We start from the raw sequence: 23,901 nt of genomic DNA, 5'->3' as shown, positions 1-23,901 counted from the left end.
CAATTGCCCGGTTTTGCTAATGAAGGCCACTAGGCGGAGTCACCGCAACTTCCGGGTTGATTTTAAGGCCTACGGAGATATAGGCCAAAACAGCCATATATCATGTTTCCATATGTATCATATATTCATTATCCATATATGGCTAATCCCCTTTAAACAATCAATTGTGTGTGTGAATTACACCCATGACACTCGAGGGCGGGGGTCTCCATTTAGAAACTCTGTGATACTGTATTTACTGTCGTTGCTTTGGCCTTTTTCCCTAAATTTCGTTTTTCTTTCATCACAACTGATGAGGAAGAGTGTAACCACATCAACATTGCCAGACTTCCGGGAACGCTTGCCAAACAGACCACGCCGGGGTTTGGGATTTGAGAAGTCAATGAGAGAAATTAAACATTATTCCTGAGTTGTTCATTTTCTCGAAATCTAAAGACACAACCAAATTCGATACAATGTCTTAAGTATTTTAACATGTTTTTACTCCAACCTCGTGAAATTGACAAATTTTCGTAAAAACTACTTTATATCGAACGAATGCCTTTGATTGACTGCCCGCACATGCGCAGTTTGGTGTGAGACGCAACAACGTTTTCTACGCATGCGCTTTGCTAGCCAACGTCGTCATGACATCGCCCAGTGCGATCGGGGATTTCTATTGGAGAAGCAGTTTTTGCCTATCTTCATACTGTATTGTCTTTGATGTAGCGGTATCCTGTGGTCCACTGTCCTAAACCAGGAAAAACAGTCGCGTTAGTCATTGCGAGATGGCTCAGCAATTGTTATTAAAAGTCATTTGCAATCATCAGGGAACATTGGACTATGCAGGTCTGGCAGATATTGGGTGTGGGGCAGATATGATCTGCGCTCTTGATAAACTTGTTGAAAACGATTTATGTTCTATAGCAGTGTGCAATGGAAATGTACGCATTATTGCGAAAACGAAAGTTAGACGCTGCAAGGCTCAGCAATGTGATGGCTGCAATGATTTACACCTATGTAAATTGTATCTATTTGGGGACTGTAAGAATAGTAGGGGAAGGTAAGCATAAAATATGTTTTGTACGATATGGACTAAATAGGCTGCGTTTAGACAGGCAATCAAATTCGGAACTTGTTTCCATAATCTGATCTTTTTTAGAGCTGATGTGATTGGACAGAGGACCAATTATTGAAAAAAGATCAGAATTGGGCTGCCTGTCTAAACGCAACTATAGGACCAAAGAAGTCTTAAAGTAGGACAGTTTGTTTTGCATGGCCTGATTAAACTCATTCAGGGCACGAGGCCATGCAAAACGAACTCGCCCAATGTTAGACTGTGTGCCTACACATTAAATGTATCATTGCAACTGGTTATTAATATTATTACATTTGAGGTATTTCAGGCCAAAACTTGAAACTGCAACAGTGTTGAAAAATTCAATGGGGTTTAGATGTTGAATTAACTCAGCCAACTGAATTATGCCTTGCATGTTTATTGACCTGTTTATTGATACTTTGACTCCCAGGCGGACATGCCACTTTGGCCATGACCTGCACTCTGAACACAACTCCATAGTTTTGAGAGAGCATAAACTTGAGACGCTGAGTAGACAGGAACTCCGGCAGCTATTATTACAGAATGACAACTCCCTCCTTCCACCGGTAAGAGCCAACCGTTTACCTCTAACTGCTGATGTGGATCAGTGGAATGTGTGTGTCTGCGTGTGTGCAGGGCCAGCTCCAGACATAAGCGACATAAGCAAGGGGGTGGGGGAATCTATCGGTCTCAATTTATTGTTGAGAGTTAGAATAGTGTAATACACAAGGTGCAATTTCAACATTTGTTTGTGTATCAGCAATTTCTCTCTTATTAGGTCAGTCACTGACAGTCACTCAATTAGTCATGTCAGCTAACCATTTTGAGATTGGTAAGTTAGTCTATCCAGCTATCTAAACTTGTAGTAATCATGGCCAAATACCAACCAGGCATGCAGGACCGCTGACCTCTAGAGGGCCCCCATTGATTTTGTTAGTTACTCTCACTCAGATATCATTAACATGGCATAAATTATGGCAAAATGTGTGAGGTGAGGGGGCAACCAAAAATCTCTTAGAGGCCCCAAAAGTATAGAACCTGCCACTGTGTGTGTGTGTGTGTGTGTGTGTGTGTGTGTGACTGATGAAGAGGTGCTGTCTGCACATATTAAAATCCATTTGAATTCAATCACTTTTTGACAGCATCCCATTTTATGTAAATAAAACTTTCCATATGTTTGCCCATGGAAGAAGTGGTCAGAAAGTGATCTTTTGGACTTGAACAGTAGGCATGTTTGTCCACTCCAAAATAATTCTGGCATCCAAACTTCATGTATACTCTTGCCATTTGATGAATGTAAATAGACATCTGTTAGAAAACACCAAAAAGTGTACCTAATGACATTCAGGGATTACCATTCATTAGCCTATATTATCTGACAAATGTACCTTTTTTGTAGCCTGAAAAGTCAGAACACCTGAAATGGGGCTGAAACTGTCCTGGGAAAACTGGGATGGTCACCCTAACACACACGGTCAACTTTACTAGACCAGGCTACAATGTGTATTAACATGAACTTCTAATAGACCTACCGGTAGCCAGTGATGTGGTGGTAAAAAAAATAGGTGGGTAAACTATGATTAATGGTCACGGTGAAAAAACTAACGCTCCCTATACTTTCAATGCATTTTTCTGAAAAAGGTGGGTAAATGGCGTTTACTTGCATTTACCCTCCAGTAGGCCTACAGCACTGCCGGTAGCCTACCCTGTCAACCAAGACAATTTTACACACATGAACTGTAACGGATTGGCAGTCGTGGTGAAGGAATGAGGCACAGGAAGCAGCGAGCACAGGGTAGTGGCGTATTTAATGTACACTCACTCATCAAACAAAATACTCCCAAACACAGGGGAGAAAATAGACACGGCGTAAAATAGCGCCGACACGAACATGAGCCGCCACAATAGAAATAATCCCGCACAACACGGAAGCGGACCAGCTAACATAAATAGCCCCGCTAATTAAACAAACTAAACACAGGTGCACAAAACCAAAAAGAAAGGAAAACCAAAAAGGGAATCAGTGGTAGCTAATAGGCCGGTGACGACGACCGCCGAGCGCCACCCGAGCAGGAGGGGGCGCCACCGTCGGTGGGAATCGTGACAGTACTCCCCTCCTGACGCGCGGCTCCCACAGCGCGCCGACACCGGCCTCGAGGACGACCCGGAGGGCGAGGCGCAGGGCGATCCGGACGGAGGCGATGGAAATCCTTCAACATGGATGGGTCCAAGACGTCCTCCGCCGCCACCCAGCACCTCTCCTCCGGGCCGTACCCCTCCCAGTCCACGAGGTACTGCAGGCCCCTCGCCCGGAGTCTCGAGTCCAGAATGGCCCGTATGCTGTACGCCGGGGACCCCCCAATGTCCAGAGGGGGTGGAGGGACCTCCGGCACCTCACCTTCCTGCAGGAGACCAGCTACCACCGGCCTGAGGAGAGACACATGAAACGAGGGGTTAATACGGTAATAGGAAGGGAGTTGTAACCGATAACACACCTCATTTATCCTCCTCAGGACTTTAAAGGGCCCCACACACTGCGGCCCCAGCTTCCGGCAGGGCACGCGGAGGGGCAGGTTCCGGGTCGAGAGCCAGACCCTGTCTCCCGGTACGAACACGGGTGCCTCACTGCGGTGGCGGTCAGCACTCCTCTTCTGCCGTCCACTGGCCTCCTTCAGGGAGTCCTGGACGGCTCTCCAGGTCTCCTTGGAGTGCTGTACCCAGTCCTCCACCGCAGGAGCCTCGGTCTGGCTCCGGTGCCATGGTGCCAGGACCGGCTGGTAACCCAAAACACACTGAAAGGGTGACATGTTAGTAGAGGAGTGGCGAAGTGTGTTCTGGGCTAACTCAGCCCAGGGAATGTACCTCGCCCACTCCCCTGGCCGGTCGTGGCAATACGACCTCAGAAACCTGCCCACCTCCTGGTTCACCCTCTCCGCCTGCCCATTGCTCTCGGGGTGAAAACCGGAGGTCAAACTGACCGAGACCCCCAGCCGCTCCATAAACGCCCTCCAGACCCTGGATGTGAACTGGGAACCTCGATCAGAGACAATGTCCTCCGGCACCCCGTAGTGCCGGAAGACGTGGGTAAATAGGGCCTCCGCAGTCTGCAGGGCCGTAGGGAGACCGGGCAATGGGAGGAGACGGCAGGACTTAGAGAACCGATCCACAACCACCAGAATCGCAGTGTTCCCCTGAGAGGGGGGAAGATCTGTCAAGAAATCTATAGACAGGTGCGACCATGGCCGTTGTGGAACGGGGAGGGGCTGTAACTTCCCTCTCGGTAGATGCCTAGGAGCCTTACTCTGAGCGCACACCGAACAGGAAGAGACATAGGACCTCACGTCCTTAGCCAAGGTGGGCCACCAGTACTTCCCCCTGAGACTCCGCACTGTCCTCGCCACACCAGGATGACCCGCAGTAGGTAGCGTGTGCGCCCATCGAATCAAACGATCACGAACACTGAGCGGCACATACATGCGACCCACGGGAACCGGCGCAGGCGCAGGTTCCAACACTAATGCCCGCTCGATGTCCGCGTCCACCTCCCATACCACCGGTGCCACCAGCCTAGACGGTGGAATGATGGGAGTTGGATCGATGGGCCGGTCCTCCGTGTCATAGAGACGGGACAGCGCGTCGGCTCTAGTGTTAAGGGAACCCGGTCTACAGGAGATAGTGAACCTAAACCGGGCGAAGAACATGGCCCACCTTGCCTGACGCGGATTCAGTCTCCTCGCTGCCCGGATGTACTCCAGGTTTCGGTGGTCGGTCCAGATGAGAAAGGGGTGTTTAGCCCCCTCAAGCCAGTGCCGCCACACCCTCAAAGCTTTTACCACCGCTAGCAACTCCCTGTCCCCCACATCATAGTTACGCTCCGCCGAACTGAGCTTTTTCGAAAAGAAAGCGCAGGGGCGGAGTTTCGATGGCGTGCCCGAGCGCTGTGATAGCACGGCACCCACGCCAGCCTCGGATGCGTCCACCTCCACTATGAATGCTAGAGACGGGTCCGGGTGCGCCAACACGGGTGCGTCAGTGAAGAGGGTCTTCAACTTCTTGAAGGCTCCGTCCGCCTCCGTCGACCATCGCAAACGCACCGGCCCCCCCTTCAGCAGTGAGGTAATGGGAGCCGCTACCTGGCCAAAACCCCGGATAAACCTCCGGTAGTAATTGGCAAAGCCTAAGAACCGCTGCACTTCCTTCACCGTGGTTGGAGTCGGCCAATTACGCACGGCCTTAACGCGGTCACACTCCATCACCACCCCCGTGGTGGAAATGCGATAACCCAGAAAGGAATCGGCTTGTTTGGAAAACACACATTTCTCAGCCTTAACGTATAGGTCATGCTCCAGCAGTCTACCAAGCACCTTGCGCACCAGGGACACATGCGCGGAGCGGGTGGCGGAATATATCAGAATGTCATCGATATAGACAATCACGCCCTGCCCGTGCAGGTCCCTGAGAATCTCGTCAACAAAGGATTGAAAGACGGCTGGAGCATTTTTCAACCCATACGGCATGACGAGGTACTCATAATGGCCTGATGTGGTACTAAAGGTGGTTTTCCACTCGTCTCCCTTCTTGATACGCACCAGGTTATACGCGCTCCTGAGATCCAGTTTCGTGAAGAACTTTGCTCCGTGAAATGATTCCACCGCCGTAGCGATGAGAGGTAGTGGGTAACTAAACCCCACCGTGATAGCGTTTAGACCTCTGTAATCAATGCACGGACGCAGACCTCCCTCCTTTTTCTTCACAAAAAAGAAACTCGAGGAGGCGGGAGAGATGGAGGGCCGAATGTACCCCTGTCCCAGGGATTCAGTGACATATGTCTCCATAGCCGCTGTCTCCTCCTGTGACAAGGGGTACACGTGACTCTTGGGAAGCGCAGCACGGGGGACACCTGGTCTGGACTCTCCACCGACGTGGCACCTATGGAAACTCCTAGACACCTCCCTGAACACTCCTCTGACCACCCCTGGAGAACCCCCTCTTTCCACGAAATACGGGGATTGTGACCAGCCAGCCAGGGGACCCCCAGCACAACCGGAAACGCAGGCGAATCAATAAGGAAAAAACTAATGCGTTCCTTATGATTCCCCTGCGTTACCATGTCCAGTGGCACCGTAGACTCCCTGACTAGCCCTGACCCTTAATGGTCGGCTATCTAGGGAGTGCACGGGGAAGGGGGGATCTATCGGCACCCGCGGAATGCCCAGCTTAATGGCAAGTCCACGATCCATAAAGTTCCCAGCTGCGCCTGAATCGACTAGCGCCCTATGCTGGGAAGAGGGAAAAAATTTAGAAAACAAAACAGGTAAGAACACGTGACCAACAGGGGGTTCTGGGTGAATGTGGTGCTGACTCACCTGGGGTGACCGAGAAGTGTTCTGCCTGCCCTCTCGACTCCCAGACTGGCTCCTCCAGCACCGGTCGGCCGTGTGTCCTCTCCGACCACAGCTGGTGCAGGAGGAGCCAGCTCCTCCGGTGCCCCTTGGCACGGCCCCCCCTACCTCCATAGGGCAACGGGCAGGACCCTCTCCGAACGCCCGCGGGCAGCCAGCAGATTGTCCAAACGAATGGACATGTCGATGAGCTCGTCCAGGGATAGAGCGGCATCTCGACAGGCCAGCTCCCTGCGGACGTCCGCCCGGAGACTGCATCTATAGTGGTCTATGAGGGCCCTGAGGGCCCTGCAGGAGGGGGCGCCACCGTCGGTGGGAATCGTGACATGAACACATGCAGAACAGGTAGCCTACATTCAATATAATAGGCCTATGATTTGAATCAAAACATGTTTACACCCTACAGTGCATACGGAGAGTATCCAGGCCCCTTGACTTTTTCCACATTTTGCTACATTACAGCCTTATTCTAAAAAAATATATATTTTTAAATATCCCATTATGACAAAGCAAAAACAGGTTTTTAGAAATTGTTGCAAATAAAAATAAAACGGAAATATCACATTTACATAAGTGTTCAGACCATTTACTCAATACTTTGTTGAAGCACCTTTGGCAGTGATTACAGCCTTGAGTCTTCTTGAGTATGACGCTACAAGCTTGGCCCACCTGTATTTGGGTTGTTTCTCCCATTCTTCTCTGCAGATCCTCTCATGCTCTATCAGGTTGGATGGAGAGCGTCGCTGCACAGCTATTTTCAGGTCTCTCCAGAGATGTTCGATTGGGTTCAAGTCCGGCTCTGGCTGGGCCACTCAAAGATATTCAGAGACTTGTCCTGAAGCCACTCCAGCGTTGTCTTGGCTGTGTGCTTAGGGTCGTTGTCCTGTTGGAAGGTGAGCCTTTGCTCCAGTCTGAGGTCCTGAGCAAGTTTTCATCAAGGATCTCTCTGTACTTTGCTCCATTCATATTTTCCTTGATCCTGACTAGTCTTCCAGTCCCTGCCACTGAAAAACATCCCCACAGCATGATGCTGCCACCACCGTGCTTCACCATAGGGATAGTGCCAGGTTTCCTCCAGACGTGTCGCTTGTCATTCAAGAAAAACCTCAATGTAGCTTATAGATATATATATTGCACAGGAATTATACATTTATAGTGCATTCATAAAGTATTCAGACCCATTCCCTCTTTCCACATTTTGTTATGTTACAGCCTTATTCTAAGAATCCGCACCTTTTTTTCAATTTTCGCCTAAAATGACATACCCAAATCTAACTGTCTGTAGCTCAGGCCCTGAGGCAAGGATATGCATATTCTTGATACCATTTGAATGGAAACACTTTGAAGTTTGTGGAAATGTGAATGGAATGTAGGCGAATATAACACATTAGATCTGGTAAAAGATAATACAAAGAAAATAAAAAACAATTTATTTAGTATTTTTTTGTACTATCATCTTTGAAATGCAAGAGAAAGGGCATAATGAATTATTTTAGCCCAGGGGCAATTTAGACTTTGGCCACTAGATGACAGCACTGTATGTGCAAAGTTTTAGACAGATCCAATGAACTATTGCCTATCTATTCAAAATGTTGTATCAAGACTGCCCATATGTGCCTAATTGGTTTATTGATACATTTTCAAGTTCATAATTGTGCACTCTCCTCAAACAATTGCATGGTATTCTTTCACTCTAATAGCTACTGTAAATTGGACAGTGCAGTTAGATTAACAGGAATTGAAGCTTTCTGCCCATATCAGATATGTCTATGTCCTGGGAATTGTTTTTGTTTCTTACAACTGCATGCTAATCGCATTAGCCTACGTTTGCTCAGCCGTCCCGCGGACAGAACACCGATCCTGAATTAGTTTTGAATGGATCAAATCGTTTTTTCCCCCTCATCAATCCACACACAATACCCCATAATGACAAAGCGAAAACAGTATTTTTTTGGTTTTTGCAAATGTATTAAAAATAAAAATAAACATTTACATAAGTGTTCAGACCCTTTGCTTTGAGACTCGAAATTGAGCTCAGGTGCATCCTGTTTCCATTGATCATCCTTGAGATGTTTCTACAACTTGATTGGAGTCCACCTGTGGTAAATTCAATTGATTGGACATGATTTGGAAAGGCACACACCTGTCTATATAAGGTCCCATGGTTGAGAGTGCATGTCAGAGCAAAAATCAAGCCATGAGGTCGAAGGAATTGTCCATAGAGCTCCGAGACAGGATTCTGGGGAAGGATACCAAAAAATGTCTGAAGCATTGAAGGTCTCCAAGAACACAGTGGCTTCCATTATTTTTCAATGGAATAAGTAAAGGGTCTGAATACTTATGTAAATGTGATATTTCATTTTTTTATTTTTCATAAATTTGGAAAAATGTATCCACCTGTTTTTGCTTTGGCGTTATGTGTTATTGTGTGTAGGTTGATGAGGGGGTGAAAGAATAAGGCTGTAATGTAACAAAATGTGGAAAAAGTCAAGCAGTCTGAATACTTTCCGAATGCACTGTATGGATTTTTTATGGTATTGTTTTCTCTTTATTCAACCCGCCCGCCACACGCCCGCCACACACCCGCCATTCAGCCACACAATATTTAATGACCTTATACCTGCCCACCTCGTGGATATAACCGCGGGGACTGCAGGTTATAATTCAAACCGCACATTGCTACTTCAGAACAATTTAGCTAGTACTCCATTGAAATGTAAATTCAATTGAAATTTTTACTTCTAATTTCTACCACAAAGATGACCGCAGGTCCACACACCGTTGAATGTCAACTATAAATGGTCATTTTGTCTATACTATTGTCTATTTTTCTATGATTTCAATAGGTTTCCTGTGGAGGATTGACAATATAATTTAAAACCACAGATTTTCCATTTCAAGTCAACGTTATCTGATATGTACACCTCCAACAATCTTTCTGGTACCATTTTGAAAGTAGACATTTCAATTGTATTCCCATTTTAGTACATTTATCAGCCAAAACATGACACCCACTCTGTATTCTAAAGCATGTTGTGTCTCAACTGATGGCGGGCACAACATAACAACTTTATATGATGTAAAATAGGGTCTAAGCTACAACATATGCAAATATGATTATTTTTGTTGAGTTTTTTATATTTTTATAATTGTCGTAAAAAATGTTAACCTTTTACACTCGTACCCGTACACAGGTTGAAAATGGCAGATTTGGGCACGCCTAAATTGGAACGCAGTGGCTGTAGAGTAAGATGCTATACATGTGGTCAGACCTCAGGCTCTGCGCTTCACAGCGCTGTATGGGTTTTGACTGACAGACGTTCTCAACTTGAGCCCTGCGCGCGACACGAAGTTGCCCCCATCCCTCCCGCTAATTGGGAAACTTGTGTAAATGTTTTGTTGACTGAGTGAGGGCAATGCTGTGAAATAAGAGGACTCAATGTACAATATCTTGAAATATGAGATGTTGAGGATTATAATGAATGCTGCTTTGATGTCATACAAGCAAGCCAAACACCTGTCCAAATGTGCACTTCACATTTTCTTATCATAAAACTCATATCATATTAAACAGTGTCAATGTTTATGATCACTATGTTTGTACAGTTACAATATTTGACATTTGACATTTTAGTCATTTAGCAGACGCTCTTATCCAGAGAGACTTACAGTAGTGAATGCATACATTTCATACATTTACAATATGACATGGCATCATACCCTGAACAGAAAAAAAATTGCTGCTGCACAGGCACAAAATTACGATCGGTTTCCTGAATTGGATTGTGAAAGCCTGACACTGTAATATCATATTTTATAACTTAGCTAGTCTTGTTGGCAATAGAACAAGCTTTCAAATCATGCACACCTGGCTCAGATTGCAATTGATAAAAATCGCTACAGATGGCTATATCGGTCAGGATTAGTAAAGGCCCACTTTTGTGAATATATATATATTTTTCAAAATGTCATTTATTTTTTATTATTATGATTTTTTATTTATTCTGATATTTCAGGGGATGCGTATCACCCCTACTTCCCGCGGCTATGGGAAAAACCAATGGCGATGAGGCATCGCCAGCGGGGAAATTTATAGCACGCTTCAGACAACCACGGCCAATATGACTGTACAGAAAATGTTGCAATGGTAAAACGTTTGATACAATTTTTACCTGACATTTTCACTCTTAATTCCTTCCTAATATGTTGGCATGCATCATTATTATTATATTTTTTCCAATTTCGATATTTTGAATAATGTAAAAGGCATTATAATATAATGGTTTAAAAACAGTATAATGGTTTAAAAACAGAATTTGTATAATATTATCGTTATAGTCACATACTCGGCACTCCTGTTAAACAACTCTAAATCGCTTTGGCACAGTTATTACTTGCCGATAATGTTGCATAAACGTTTGAAAGGTGTATCATTTTTACCGAACACAATTAAATTATTTCAATTGCCCACTTATAGGCATGACCAATTTTTAGGTATCTTTATTAACAATGTGATATTCTGCTTGAAATAACATGTAGGTTAAATAAATAATCGAAAGAAAAATGTGATTATTTATTAGCCTAGTGGTAGGCATAAATCATGTGAATTAGGCCTCATGTAAAATCATTGTCGAAAGCGCAAGAGGTACTGTTACATGTAGGTCAAGATTATTTATGGGTTGATCATGTAGAAATATCAAAACATTCTTTTAACTCCAAAGCAATTGCCTGTCTGTGGTGCCGGAACCACTGACTCGCTGCCTTTTTCTATAATCAAGACACCTGCTGGTAACTCTTAACTGGTTAGGACAGCTCATGATGTGTCCTAAACATCTGTCATCTAGGTGTGATTCTTACGACTAAAGATGCTTCTTGCATAGCTTTTAAATTTTTTCCCCCATAAGAGTAGGAGTAAAATGTCTCTATGCTCAGCATTTATGGACAATTGTCTACCCTGAGATGCTTTGTGGATACGACCCCAGCTCTCAGACTCTCAAAGAAGAGGTCGTTGCCCTGATCAGTGAGATGCACGCCATCCCTAAGGTACTGCCCAGGGATACAGTACTTTATGGCAGAGTGGCAGATTGTGGGCATGCGCCTGTCACAGAGAAATGCAAACACCAGCTGGTTAACAGAGCGCTGTGCCATCTCTATGCGCTTGTTAATGTTCCCCATCCCACTGAAACATCCAACTCCTCCACTGTGGGATGTCAGAGTAAGTCACCGTTGTCAGATATTCAGATGACTACCTCCAAATCAGCTCACATCTGACGCACCAGGGCTGTCTCCTTTGTGTGTCCCACGTCGCTTCCACCGATGTGGATGACTATGATACATTCACGGTCACACCTCACGTTGGTGAGAGAGAATATTTCAGAACCCTTCCATTAAGAACAGCTCATCCAGTTCCATTAAGAACAGCTCATCCATTTTTCACTCTCCTGTAGTCATCTAGCCACATTGTGTAATCGCATAGTAAATATTTGCTTCAGTCTTTGTTTCCTTGCCCTCACCAATTTGCTTTGAGCAATGATTAGTAGGACTATGAGCTGGGATCTTATCAATAAATAAAATGCACAACATTGTGAGGGTTCACAAGGAGAGCATGTGTTAAGCTGTCGAATAATGTTTAATAATCACTTTGGTGAAAAACCATGGAAATTAAAAACAAAAAACTAAGTTTTAAGTGAGAATAGGCATTGGTCTGTAGCCGAAAAATACATGAAATTCACATGAGCACCACAATGCCTATTCCACCCATGCTCTCCCAAGGTTTTCCAGCACACAGCTTTGACCTACTACAGTAGCTATGTTGGTATTGTACTTCAAACTGTATAGGCTGGTTGCTTCGGATTCAAACCTTCTCAAACAGCCGAATTCATACTCTTCAGGGGGATAATGGACTGTACAGTGTATTATTGTTGCATAACCATCTTTATTGCAAATATAAATACAAGTACAAACAACTTTAAGCTACATCTTATTTTGACATCGGTAATGAACTGTCCATTGATCAGCACAGCAATTGATAAAACAGGACCCTGTCTGAAACACAGGAGGTTCTGAGTCAATATTACGTATTAAGCTAACAGTTACAGAAATTAGGAATGCAGACCACCACCTGTTGGGCACATACTGACCATAAAAGGATGTTATTTTTTCAATGACATGTATTGCTAAAATAAAGGTTTAAGAAAATACAGGGATGCACCACATTACTACAAGACAAAACAGTTCAATCAAGTCTGATAGTCTTGTAAGTATAAAAGCAAAGCTTGCTTTAATGACATTTTTTTTAAAGCATGAAAAGGTAGCGTAATGGTATAATGTCTTACTGTGGTGGGTGAAGAATCCAATGCTTTACCTTGTATGCGGTACAAACCACATTATAATGGAAGCACCTCTAAGAGTATGAATTAGGCTGTTTTATTCTCACTTAAAACATCATTGTGTTTTGGTATTAAGGTTTTGGTATTAAGGTCCAAAAACTGTAGCACTTCTACAATGGGTAAATGTGTATGGAAAGTTCTGTTCAAGTCAATACGGCTTCTGTCAAAAAGTGATTGAATTTAAATGGATTTACCCAATACCTCTGTGTGTTCATCTCATGTTTTCTTGCATATAGAGTATGGTAAACAAGTATTTTAAAAGCCTTTTCACTCACTCTTTCAGGTGTGCAACTCCTATAACAAAGGCGCCGGGCCTTATGGCAACTGCCCGGATCAGGAGGGGTGCAGGAGACTTCATGTGTGTGACAGGTACATCAGAGGAACCTGCTCCTCGGGAGCCGACTGCAACAGGTGTCATGACTTCTTTGAGCCCCACCCACAAAGGACTCTGCAGCAGAGGGGAGTGCCAAACGATCTAATGACGTCCATGTTGTCAACCTACCGAAACATTCAGGCCATGAAAAGTGAAGGTGCCAGCAGTGCTGCTTCTATCAACAGGCCCCAGAGCTGTCCTCAGAGAAATACAGGTAGATGGCTGCAGGAACAAACATCAGGGTTGTGTTCAGTGGGGAATAATGTTTCAGAACAGTCACTATAGTTGTGTGCAAACCCTTACTTGGAAGTATTTCTCTATGGACTTGCTTGCCAGCCAGGGTTGGGGTCAATTCTATTTAAATTCCAGACCAGTCAATTAAACAAGTACAATAAAATTCAAATTCTCTGAAATGCTTTTCAATAACTAGGTTTCCATCAAACCTTTTTATGCGAGTAAAGTACAGTTGAAGTCGGAAGTTTACATACACTTAGGTTGGAGTCATTAAAACTCGTTTTTCAGCCACTCCACAAATTTCTTGTTAACAAACTATAGTTTTGGCAAGTCGGTTAGGACATCTACTTTGTGCATGACACAATGAATTGTTCGAACAATTGTATACAGACAGAGCATTTCACTTATAATTCACTGTATCACAATTCCAGTGGGTCAGAAGTTTACATACAGTAAGTTGACTGTGCCTTTAAACAGCTTGGAAAATTCCAGAAAATGATGTCATGGCTTTAGAAGCTTTTAATAGGCAAAGTGACATAATTTGAGTCAATAGGATGTATTTCAAGGCCTACCTTCAAACTCAGTGCCTCTTTGCTTGACATCATGGGAAAATCAAAAGAAATCAGCCAAGACCTCAGAAAAAAAATTGTAGACCTCCACAAGTCTGGTTCATCCTTGGGAGCAATTTCCAAATGCCTGAAGGTACCACGTTCATCTGTACAAACAATAGTACGCAAGTATAAACACCATGGGACCACGCAGCCGTCATACCGCTCAGGAAGGAGACGCGTTCTGTCTCCTAGAGATGAACGTACTTTGGTGCGAAAAGTGCAAATCAATCCCAAAACAACAGCAAAGGACCTTGTGAAGATGCTGGAGGAAACAGGTACAAAAGTATCTATATTCACAGTAAAACAAGTCCTATATCGACATAACCTGAAAGACCGCTCAGCAAGGAAGAAGCCACTGCTCCAAAACCACCATAAAAAAGCCAGACTACGGTTTGCACATGGGGACAAAGATCATACTTTTTGGAAAAATGTCCTCTGGTCTGATGAAACAAAAATAGTACTGTTTGGTCATAATGACCATCATTATGTTTGGAGGGAAAAGGGGGAGGCTTGCAAGCCATAGAACACCTTCCCAACCGTGAAGCACGGGGGTGGCAGCATCATGTTGTGGGGTGCTTTGCTGCAGGAAGGACTGGTGCACTTCACAAAATAGATGGCATCATGAGGAAGGGAAAATTATGTTGATATATTGAAGCAACATCTCAAGACATCTGTCCGGAAGTTAAAGCTTGGTCGCAAATGGGTCTTCCAAATGGACAATGACCCCAAGCATACTTTCAAAGTTGTGGCAAAATGGCTTAAGGACAACAAAGTCAAGGTATTGGAGTGGCCATCACAAAGGCCTGACCTCAATCCTATAGACAATTCGTCGGCAGAACTGAAAAGGCGTGTGCGAGCAAGGAGGCCTACAAACCTGACTCAGTTACACCAGCTCTGTCAGGAGGAATGGGCCAAAATTCACCCAACTTATTGTGGGAAGCTTGTGGAAGGCTACCCAAAACGTTTGACCCAAGTTAAACAATTTGAAGGCAATGCTACCAAATACTAATTGAGTGTATGTAAACTTCTGACCCACTGGGAATGTGATGAAAGAAATAAAAGCTGAAATAAATCATTCTCTCTACTATTATTCTGACATTTCACATTCTTAAAATGAAGTGGTGATCCTAACTGACCTAAGACAGGCAATTTTTACTAGGATTAAATGTCCGGAATTGTAAAAAACGGAGTTTAAATGTATTTGGCTAAGGTGCATGTAAACTTCCGACTTCAACTGTACATGTTGGATGAAAAATATCATGACAGGCCTGAATTTTTAATTTTTATTGGTAAACTTTCCAAATATCGACATAAAAATAGGCTGGACAACGTAAGTTATTGTGCGAGAAATGGTGGAAATGCTTTTATTCACAAATACTGAAGTAAACTTGGAGTCACGGGATGACATGTTGTGTGGTCCTCCCACTACGACTCAGGAAAACATGCAGTTTATTAGGCCACAGATGAAACAAGTTATGGTCAACTTCTCAGGGTGGTGAAAGTGCAAGGTGATACGCTTGATGCTCCTTTCCAATAAACATTGAGGGTTTTATTCTGGTGACATGATCATCAATGCTTGGCTGCCATTTGACAAATAAAAATTATTTTGCTCTTTTGTCCATAATAATCTCATCATGTAGACTGTACCCACAACTGTATCTGCGAGCTGGTGGCTAGAGCGCACGTGCCAATACCAGAGTGGGCACATTCGCTATATAACGCAAAAACAGTTATTCGGTACATGGGAATTTAACCGCAAAAGTAATTTTTCTGTGCACGATGTCATCATGCTCAGCCTTTTACCCGCAACAAGTCAATTTGATGGAAACACATCTCTGGTGGGAAAATGCGCAGATAGTCTGGATGGAAACCTAGCTAGTGAGGAAAATGTGGAATTGGAATTTGGTTTACTTCATGAGTGAACTGGAATTGACCTCAACCCTGTTGCCAACTTTGATTTCATGTAACTAAATGTTTGTTTGTTAATTTGTTTATTTACAGTGAGGAATGAGATCTGCCTGTTCTTTGTCAAGGAGGACTGCAAACAAGGAGGTACATTTAACGAGAGAGATATTGTGTGGCGGCAGAGTGTCTGGAGGATAGCTTTCCCATGTTTGCTTTGGCAGAACAGCTGCAAGGGCTTTGCCCCAATTTTACTCAGGAAGAAGCTATGGCAGCCGGCCGGATATGAGTTTATCTATAACTTTCAAGGTTGTCAGTAGATACACAATACAAACCCTGTGAAACCACAATTCAGGGACAAATCAGGCTGTTACCCAGGTGCAACAATGATACTCAGCAACATATCACATCTCACTGCAAACGTATGACTTTCAGAGAGATGCTCAAGAGTCCACTTCAAAATGCCCTACAAGTGGGAAGTGAACAATGGACAGACTTGGTCAGCTCTGCCAGAAAATGAAGCAATCGAGAGAGACTTCTGTGACCCTTCTAAGATACACAGGTACAGTTTGTTGTTATGTCATACTTAAAGATAGACTCAGCGATTTCCCCAACAACTAAGAGCGTTGGAGCGCAAGCCTCAACTTCCCCGCTGTTTTGGTCCCGTGGCTACCACATTGTAACAGCGTGAAGCAAACCCGTGCACATGTGCAGATATGTTACTGTGTGTGACTGTCCTGCATCTCTCTCATCTCAATATCTGCGGTGCTGCTTGTGGCAACGTCATTTCGCTGAGTCTACCTTTAAGCACAAGTTTTATTTTAACCATTTGTTATGCCTTCACAGTGAGGGATCTGGGCGTGTGCATTTCGACTCCATGAGCCGCGGATTATGGGAAGTTCGCCGCCTCTCCACAGTTTCCTCTGTGACCAAGCCCACATACGTACTCACCACAGAGTGGGTGTGGTTCTGGGTGGACGAGTACGGCAAATGGATCCAGTACGCATCCATCGTAAGTGGTGTGAAACACTCAAACAGGCTGATGTGTTACGAGGACAATAATAGAGATAGTAAACTGTTATTCCCCTTGAATTTGAGTTTTTTTTCTATGAATCACAGAAAGAGATGCACAGATTGTCGTCCATCACCAGTGAAGACCTTGAGAAAAAGTACCAGGAGGATCAAAGTGCTGTGGTGAAGTTCACTGCAGGCCAGCAGTCGTATGAGCTGAGTTTCAGAGGTAACACATTTCAAACTCTTGAAAAACCTTATGTAATAATAATAATAATAGTAATAATAATAATATATTTTAGTTATAAGCGCTTAGCACAAGTTACTGTTAGAGTCTAAAAGGCTACTCTTATATACTACCGGTCAAAAGTTTTAGAACACCTACTCATTCAAGTTTTTTCTTTATTTTTACTATTTTCTACATTGTAGAATAGTAGTGATGACATCAAAACTATGAAATAACATATATGGAATCATATACTAACCAAAATGTTAAACAAAACAAAATATATTTTATTTGGGGATTCTTCAAATAGCCACTCTTTGCCTTGATGACAGCTTTGCACACTCTTGGCATTCTCTCAACCAACTTCACCTGGAATGCTTTTCCAACAGTCTTGAAGCAGTTCCCACATATGCTGAGCACTTATTGGCTGCTTTTCCTTCACTCTGAGGTCCGACTCATCCCAAACTATCTCAATTTGGTTGAGGTCAGGGGATTGTGGAGGCCAGGTCATCTGATGCAGCACTCCATCACTCTCCTTCTTGGTAAAATAGCCCTTACACAGCCTGGAGGTGTGTTTAGGGTCATTGTCCTGTTGAAAAACAAATGATAGTCCCACTAAGCCCAAACTAGATGGGATGGCGTATCGCTGCAGAATGCTGTGTTAGCCATGCTGGTTAACTGTGCCTTGAATTCTAAATAAATCACAGACATAGTCACCAGCAAAGCACCCCCACACCATAACACCACCTCCTCCATGCTCTACAGTGGGAAATACACATGCAGAAATCATCCGTTCACCCAGACCACGTCTCACAAAGACACGGCGGTTGGAACTAAACATCTCCAATTTGGACTCCAGACCAAAGAACAGATTTCCACTGGTTTAATGTCCATTGCTCGTGTTTCTTGGCCCAAGCAAGTCTCTTCTTATTATTGTTGTCCTTTAGTAGCGGTTACTTTGAGGCAATTGGACCATGAAGGCCTGATTCACACAGTCTCATCTGAACAGTTGATGCTGAGATGTGTCTGTTACTTGAACTCTGTGAAGCATTTATTTGGGCTGCAATTTCTGAGGCTGGTAACTCTAAAGAACGTATCCTCTGCAACAGAGGTAACTCTGGGTCTTCCATTTCTGTGGTGGTCCTCATGAGAGCCAATTTCATCATAACGCTTGATGGTTTTTGCGGCTGCACTTGAATAAACTTGAGAAGTTCTTGACATTTTCTGGATTGACTGACCTTCATGTCTTAAAGTAATGATGGACTGTCATTTCTCTTTGCATATTTGAGCTGCTCTTGCCATAATATGTACTTGGTATTTTACCAAATAGGGCTATCTTGTGTATACCACCCCTACCTGGTCACAACACAACTGATTGGCTCAAACGCATTAAGAAGGAAAGAAAGAAATTAACTTTTAAGAAGGCACACATATTAATTGAAATGCATTCCAGGTGACTACCTCATGAAGCTGGTTGAAAGAATGCCAAGTGTGTGCAAAGCTCTCATCAAAGGCAAAGGATGGTTATTTGAAGAATCTCATATAAAATATATTTTGATTTGTTTAACACTTTTGTGGTTACTACATGATTCCATATGTGTTATTTCATAGTTTTGATGTCTTCACTATTATTCTACAATGTAGAAAATAGTAAAATAAAGAGAAACCCTTGAATGAATAGGTGTTCTAAAACTTTTGATCGGTAGTGTACGCCCCTTAAATTATAGTACTAAAATCGGCAGCAGGTAGCCTAGATGTTAGAGATGTTGAACATTAACTGTAAGGATGCTGGTTCAAAAAGTTATTCTTGTAATTACAGACATGACGCAATATAACGAAAGATATGGTACTGCAAGGATGGTCAGACGACGTCCTGTCTTTGTTTCAACTGTGGACGCACAAGCTGCAAGAAGCAGGTAATGTATGAATGGGAATGGACTGAGAATGGGTACTATGTTCTGAATCCATTATTTTTTTATTACACCGTTTCTATATTTACCTAATAGATTACTTATAATCATAATGATATTTTCTTAGTGTTGTAAATGAAGGTTATTTTTCATATGTCATTTCAGGAGAAATGGACCACGCAACCCCTCTCAGAATTTCAGAGCTGTTCCTGGATCTTGGGACAAGTCTGCCATACCTGATATTGGATACAAGGTCACTTGTTTACATGAGATTCTACTGCTTTGACTTGCAGGGAAGTTTAACATTGCCTTTCATTTGGTTTCAGCTGTGACAACCCTTTTGTTTTTCGCTCCTGCAGACAGTCACTCTTCTGAGTTCTGACAGGGACTATCAGAATGTCCAGGAACTTTTCAACAAGACCATGAGGGGCTTCAAAATCACCAGCATCGAGAGGGTCCAAAACAGGGACCTCTGGGAAGTCTTCCAGTGGTATTTTTACATCAACTCTCACACACAATCCTAGCATGTTACTTCCAAAACACTATGTAAACCCTGGCTTGAACAAGATTATGGGTAAGCAGGAATTGAACACCAGGGTGTGTAGAAATGGGTGTGTAGAAATGGTCAGGGTGTGTGAACATCTCCTATATTTAAAGGTTTATTAGACAAGAGAGACATAGACATACGTGTTCATGTAAGAGGTCTTCAGCAAATCTCACCCCCTCCCCTCTCAGGGGAGGGCTGACCTAAATACTCTTGCCTATCTTTTTTCACTCCCAAAGCATTAAATCAAGGCGGAGATCTTGGGGTTGAAAAGACTATACATTTGAAACGTCTTAATCGCTTAAAGACACCCATAGACGATTTTATGTCTTAGGGGCCCAGATACCAGTTACTGAGAGCTGCTTTACGGTGACCTCTGGCTTTACATATGGTACCTGGAGGCCAAATTCCAATAGGGAATAACCATCCAAAAATAGTATTCTTAACAGCAGCTAATGGTCATTTCTAAACAGCAGCTAATGGTCATTTCTAAACAGCAGCTAATGGTAATTTCTTCTTTCTCAGGAAAAGAGATTTGATGAAGAAAAACAATGGGGGTAAAAATAGCAAGGAGCTACATCTCTTCCACGGAACGGACCCAAAACACGTAGACGCCATTTGCAGAGATAACTTCGACTGGAGGCTGTGTGGAACCAATGGAACTGTGTATGGCGAAGGTACCTCATGTTAACCAACTGTCAGAAGTGTAGTCAGATTTTAGAAGCAGTCATGATCTCAGTATAGTCAGTCATTTTGTTTTACTGATGATCTTCTCTGTTTGTTTAAGGGAGTTACTTTGCCAGGGATGCCAAGTACTCACACAGCTACACCAGCGACTCAGGAGTGAGGTCCATGTTTGCTTGTCAGGTGCTTGTTGGCGACTACACAAGGGGTAATTCGGCGCTCCGTCGTCCCCCTCCAAAAGGCGAGGGAAGCCCGACTCTCTATGACAGCTGTGTGGACAATGTCCTGAACCCATCCATATATGTGGTGTTTGAAAAGCACCAGGTGTACCCCGAGTTCCTCATCAGATACGATGATGGCGTCATGCACTGGACCTCTTCGGCTCCAGCTCCACCCAAGACTGTCTCTATCCAATCCACTTCCTTAACCCCAAAATCCAACCGGATTCAAGCCATAGCTGCTGCTACCACATCGAAGAGAGTTCCATCCACTTTGAGTCCATCTAAAACTGCAGCCACAACTTCCTCTAATCCAACCCGTTCTCTTCCCGCTTCGCGGTTTCTCCCTAAACCTGACCAAACCCCATTAACATTCAGTCAATCTCCAGTCCTCATAAAGCCAGCCCTAAGTTCTCAATTGGTGGATACCACCCTAGGCCCAGATTTCACTCCCTCATTTGCAAACTTCTCTCACACACTCACTACCCCAGCCAGTCCCCCTCTCACACACTCACTACCCCAGCCAGTACACCCTCTCGTATGCTCACTACCCCAGCCAGTACCCCCTCTCACACACTCACTACCCCAGCCAGTACCCCCTCTCGTACGCTCACTACCCCAGCCAGTACCCCCTCTTGTACGCTCACTACCCCAGCCAGTACCCCCTCTCACGCACTCACTACCCCAGCCAGCACCCCCTCTCGTGCTCTCACTACCCCAGCCAGTACCCCCTCTCATACGCTCACTACCCCAGCCAGTACCCACTCTCACACACTCCCTACCCCAGCCAGTACCCACTCTCATACGCTCACTACCCCAGCCAGTACCCCCTCTCATATGCTCACTACCCCAGCCAGTACCCCCTCTCATACGCTCACTACCCCAGCCAGTACCCACTCTCACACACTCCCTACCCCAGCCAGTACACCCTCTCATACGCTCACTACCCCAGCCAGTACCCCCTCTCACACACTCACTACCCCAGCCAGTACCCCCTCTCACACACTCACTACCCCAGCCAGTACACCCTCTCGCACGCTCACTACCCCAGCCAGTACCCCCTCTCGTACGCGCACTACCCCAGCCAATACTCCCTCTCACACACTCACTACCCCAGCCAGTACCCCCTCTCACACGCTCACTACCCCAGCCAGTACCCCCTCTCACACACTCACTACCCCAGCCAGTACCCCCTCTCACACACTCACTACCCCAGCCAGTACACCCTCTCGCACGCTCACTACCCCAGCCAGTACCCCCTCTCGTATGCGCACTACCCCAGCCAATACTCCCTCTCACACACTCACTTCCCCAGCCAGTACACCCTCTCGTACGCTCACTACCCCAGCCAGCACCCTGTCTCCTGCACTTTCCCCTTTAACTGGCACTCTATCTCTGGCTCACACCAGCTTAACGACCACTACTCACACACTCCCTGCCAGCAGTACCTCTTACCCATTATCCCCTTCATCCTCATTGAGCACACCTTATCACACACTTTCTCACTCATCATACTCCCCCACTTACACACAAACTCTCTCACACACTTCCCCCTCCACGTCAAGCAATTCTCCAAGCACACTCTCCCCGTCAGCAAGCAACCTATCTCGGGTGTTCTCTCCCTCGACAGGTGCCTTCTGTCGTCCACTATCTACCACAACAAGCACCACTAGATCTCGTCCTGAGTCACTGTACAGTGTTCCAACAGCTCAAAGGAGGGACACCAAAGAAAAAAACAAGTGCCTTCTGCAATAATTTGCCTTTGTCAGGATGGAGCAGTAAGTAAAACGTTTTGATGGCAAACGTCTAAAAAATAAAATAAAATAAGAAAGAAAATGTATTAAAATGATGAATGATAATTTAATTTGCATATCAAAGATGTAGTATAGCTGTGTATCTTTACCTGTAAGGGCTAAATAACAGTAAAGCTGTTAACAACAAACCAGACGTTTGTAATTTTGCACAAATATGAATTTGATGAGCATGTTTCCTTTACTCAGGTCTGCTGACACAGTCGATACATTTTGTAAATGAAACCAGTTTGATGTCTGTTTTAAACTGAATAAACTCAGAAAATCATTGATTGTGGATGTTTTTTGGACAAGCCTTCTCTTTTCTAAGATATTTGGAAACACCCTAATGTCAGAAACTTATTTTTTTGGGATAAAAATCATCTTTATTTACATTAAACTGAATCAATGACTCACTACTGCTGCTCCTGTGTGTCTAACAGGCCTATTGTGATGTAAATGAAGGTTCCACATGCCACATAATGGGTCCAGAGAGCTGGGAGAATTACGTGCCAACATTAGCACGATGGAAGATGACCTGGAAAGTGTTTTAGGGAATCAGGAGATGTTTACCAGGGCTGTCTCTAAGGGAAACAAACTGATAGTTGCCAAGACAAAGATGAGGTTATGCAGAGCTAATGGATGGAGTGGCTGCAGCAATTTACACCTGTGTAAGTTTTATCTGTATGGAACATTTATGTATTATTTCGCCTTTATTTAACCAGGTAGGCCAGTTGAGAACAAGTTCTCATTTACAACTGTGTAAGTTTTATCTGTATGGAACATTTATTTATTATTTCACCTTTATTTAACCAGGTAGGCCAGTTGAGAACAAGTTCTCATTTACACCTGTGTAAGTTTTATCTGTATGGAACATTTATTTATTATTTCACCTTTATTTAACCTGGTAGGCCAGTTGAGAACAAGATCTGTACACAATTCCTGGAAGCTGAAAATGTCCCATCTCTTCCATGGCCTGCATACTCACCAGTCATGTCATCAATTGAGCATGTTTGGGATGCTCTGGATCGACATGTACGACAGCGTGTTCCAGTTCCCGCCAATATCCAGCAACTTCACACAGAGGAGTGGGACAACATTCCACAGGCCACAATTAACCGATCCATTTTTTTGTCCGGTACTGTTCAGTTTACATATGTTACCCCTTGGCAGCGTTATCAGAAAGCCAGTATTGATTTTCACTGCTACGCAGACGATACACAACTTTACATTTCTGTGTCCCCAGAGGATTTTAGCTCCACGGATAAATTATTAGACTGTATTAATGATTGAAATACTTGGATGGCTCACAACTTCCTTCAGCTGAATCAAGACAAGACCGAGGTACTCATTATTGGAGCCATAGCACAGAGATAAATCTAGCCGCACATTTTAATTCACGGGCAATAAAGATAAAACACCAGGTAAAAAAACAAAGGTGATATTTTAGATTCTGAACAAAATTTTGAATCATACAATTAAGGAATGTGACCAAAATAGCTTTTTACCACCTGAGGAACAGGTGATAC

General features: G+C 44.1%; 1 protein-coding gene across 1 annotated transcript; it reads left to right on the top strand.

Moving 5' to 3' along the window:
* The first annotated feature begins 623 nt into the window (after positions 1-623).
* LOC106576335 (protein mono-ADP-ribosyltransferase PARP12) lies at positions 624-22,663 on the top strand. Its single transcript, XM_014153463.2, has 12 exons — positions 624-1,042; positions 1,509-1,644; positions 13,153-13,456; positions 16,089-16,139; positions 16,425-16,551; positions 16,836-17,001; positions 17,109-17,229; positions 19,046-19,142; positions 19,302-19,389; positions 19,496-19,626; positions 20,206-20,357; positions 20,468-22,663. Exons 1-12 carry the CDS (start codon positions 768-770, stop codon positions 21,961-21,963), a joined length of 3,144 nt encoding a protein of 1,047 aa, XP_014008938.2. The 5' UTR covers positions 624-767; the 3' UTR covers positions 21,964-22,663.
* Positions 22,664-23,901: the final 1,238 nt, after the last annotated feature.

Source organism: Salmo salar, chromosome ssa17 (genome assembly GCF_905237065.1).
Source record: "Salmo salar chromosome ssa17, Ssal_v3.1, whole genome shotgun sequence".
NCBI lineage: Eukaryota > Metazoa > Chordata > Actinopteri > Salmoniformes > Salmonidae > Salmo > Salmo salar.
The sequence above is the reverse complement of the archived record's forward strand: the minus strand, read 5'-3'. Positions and strand labels throughout refer to the sequence as shown.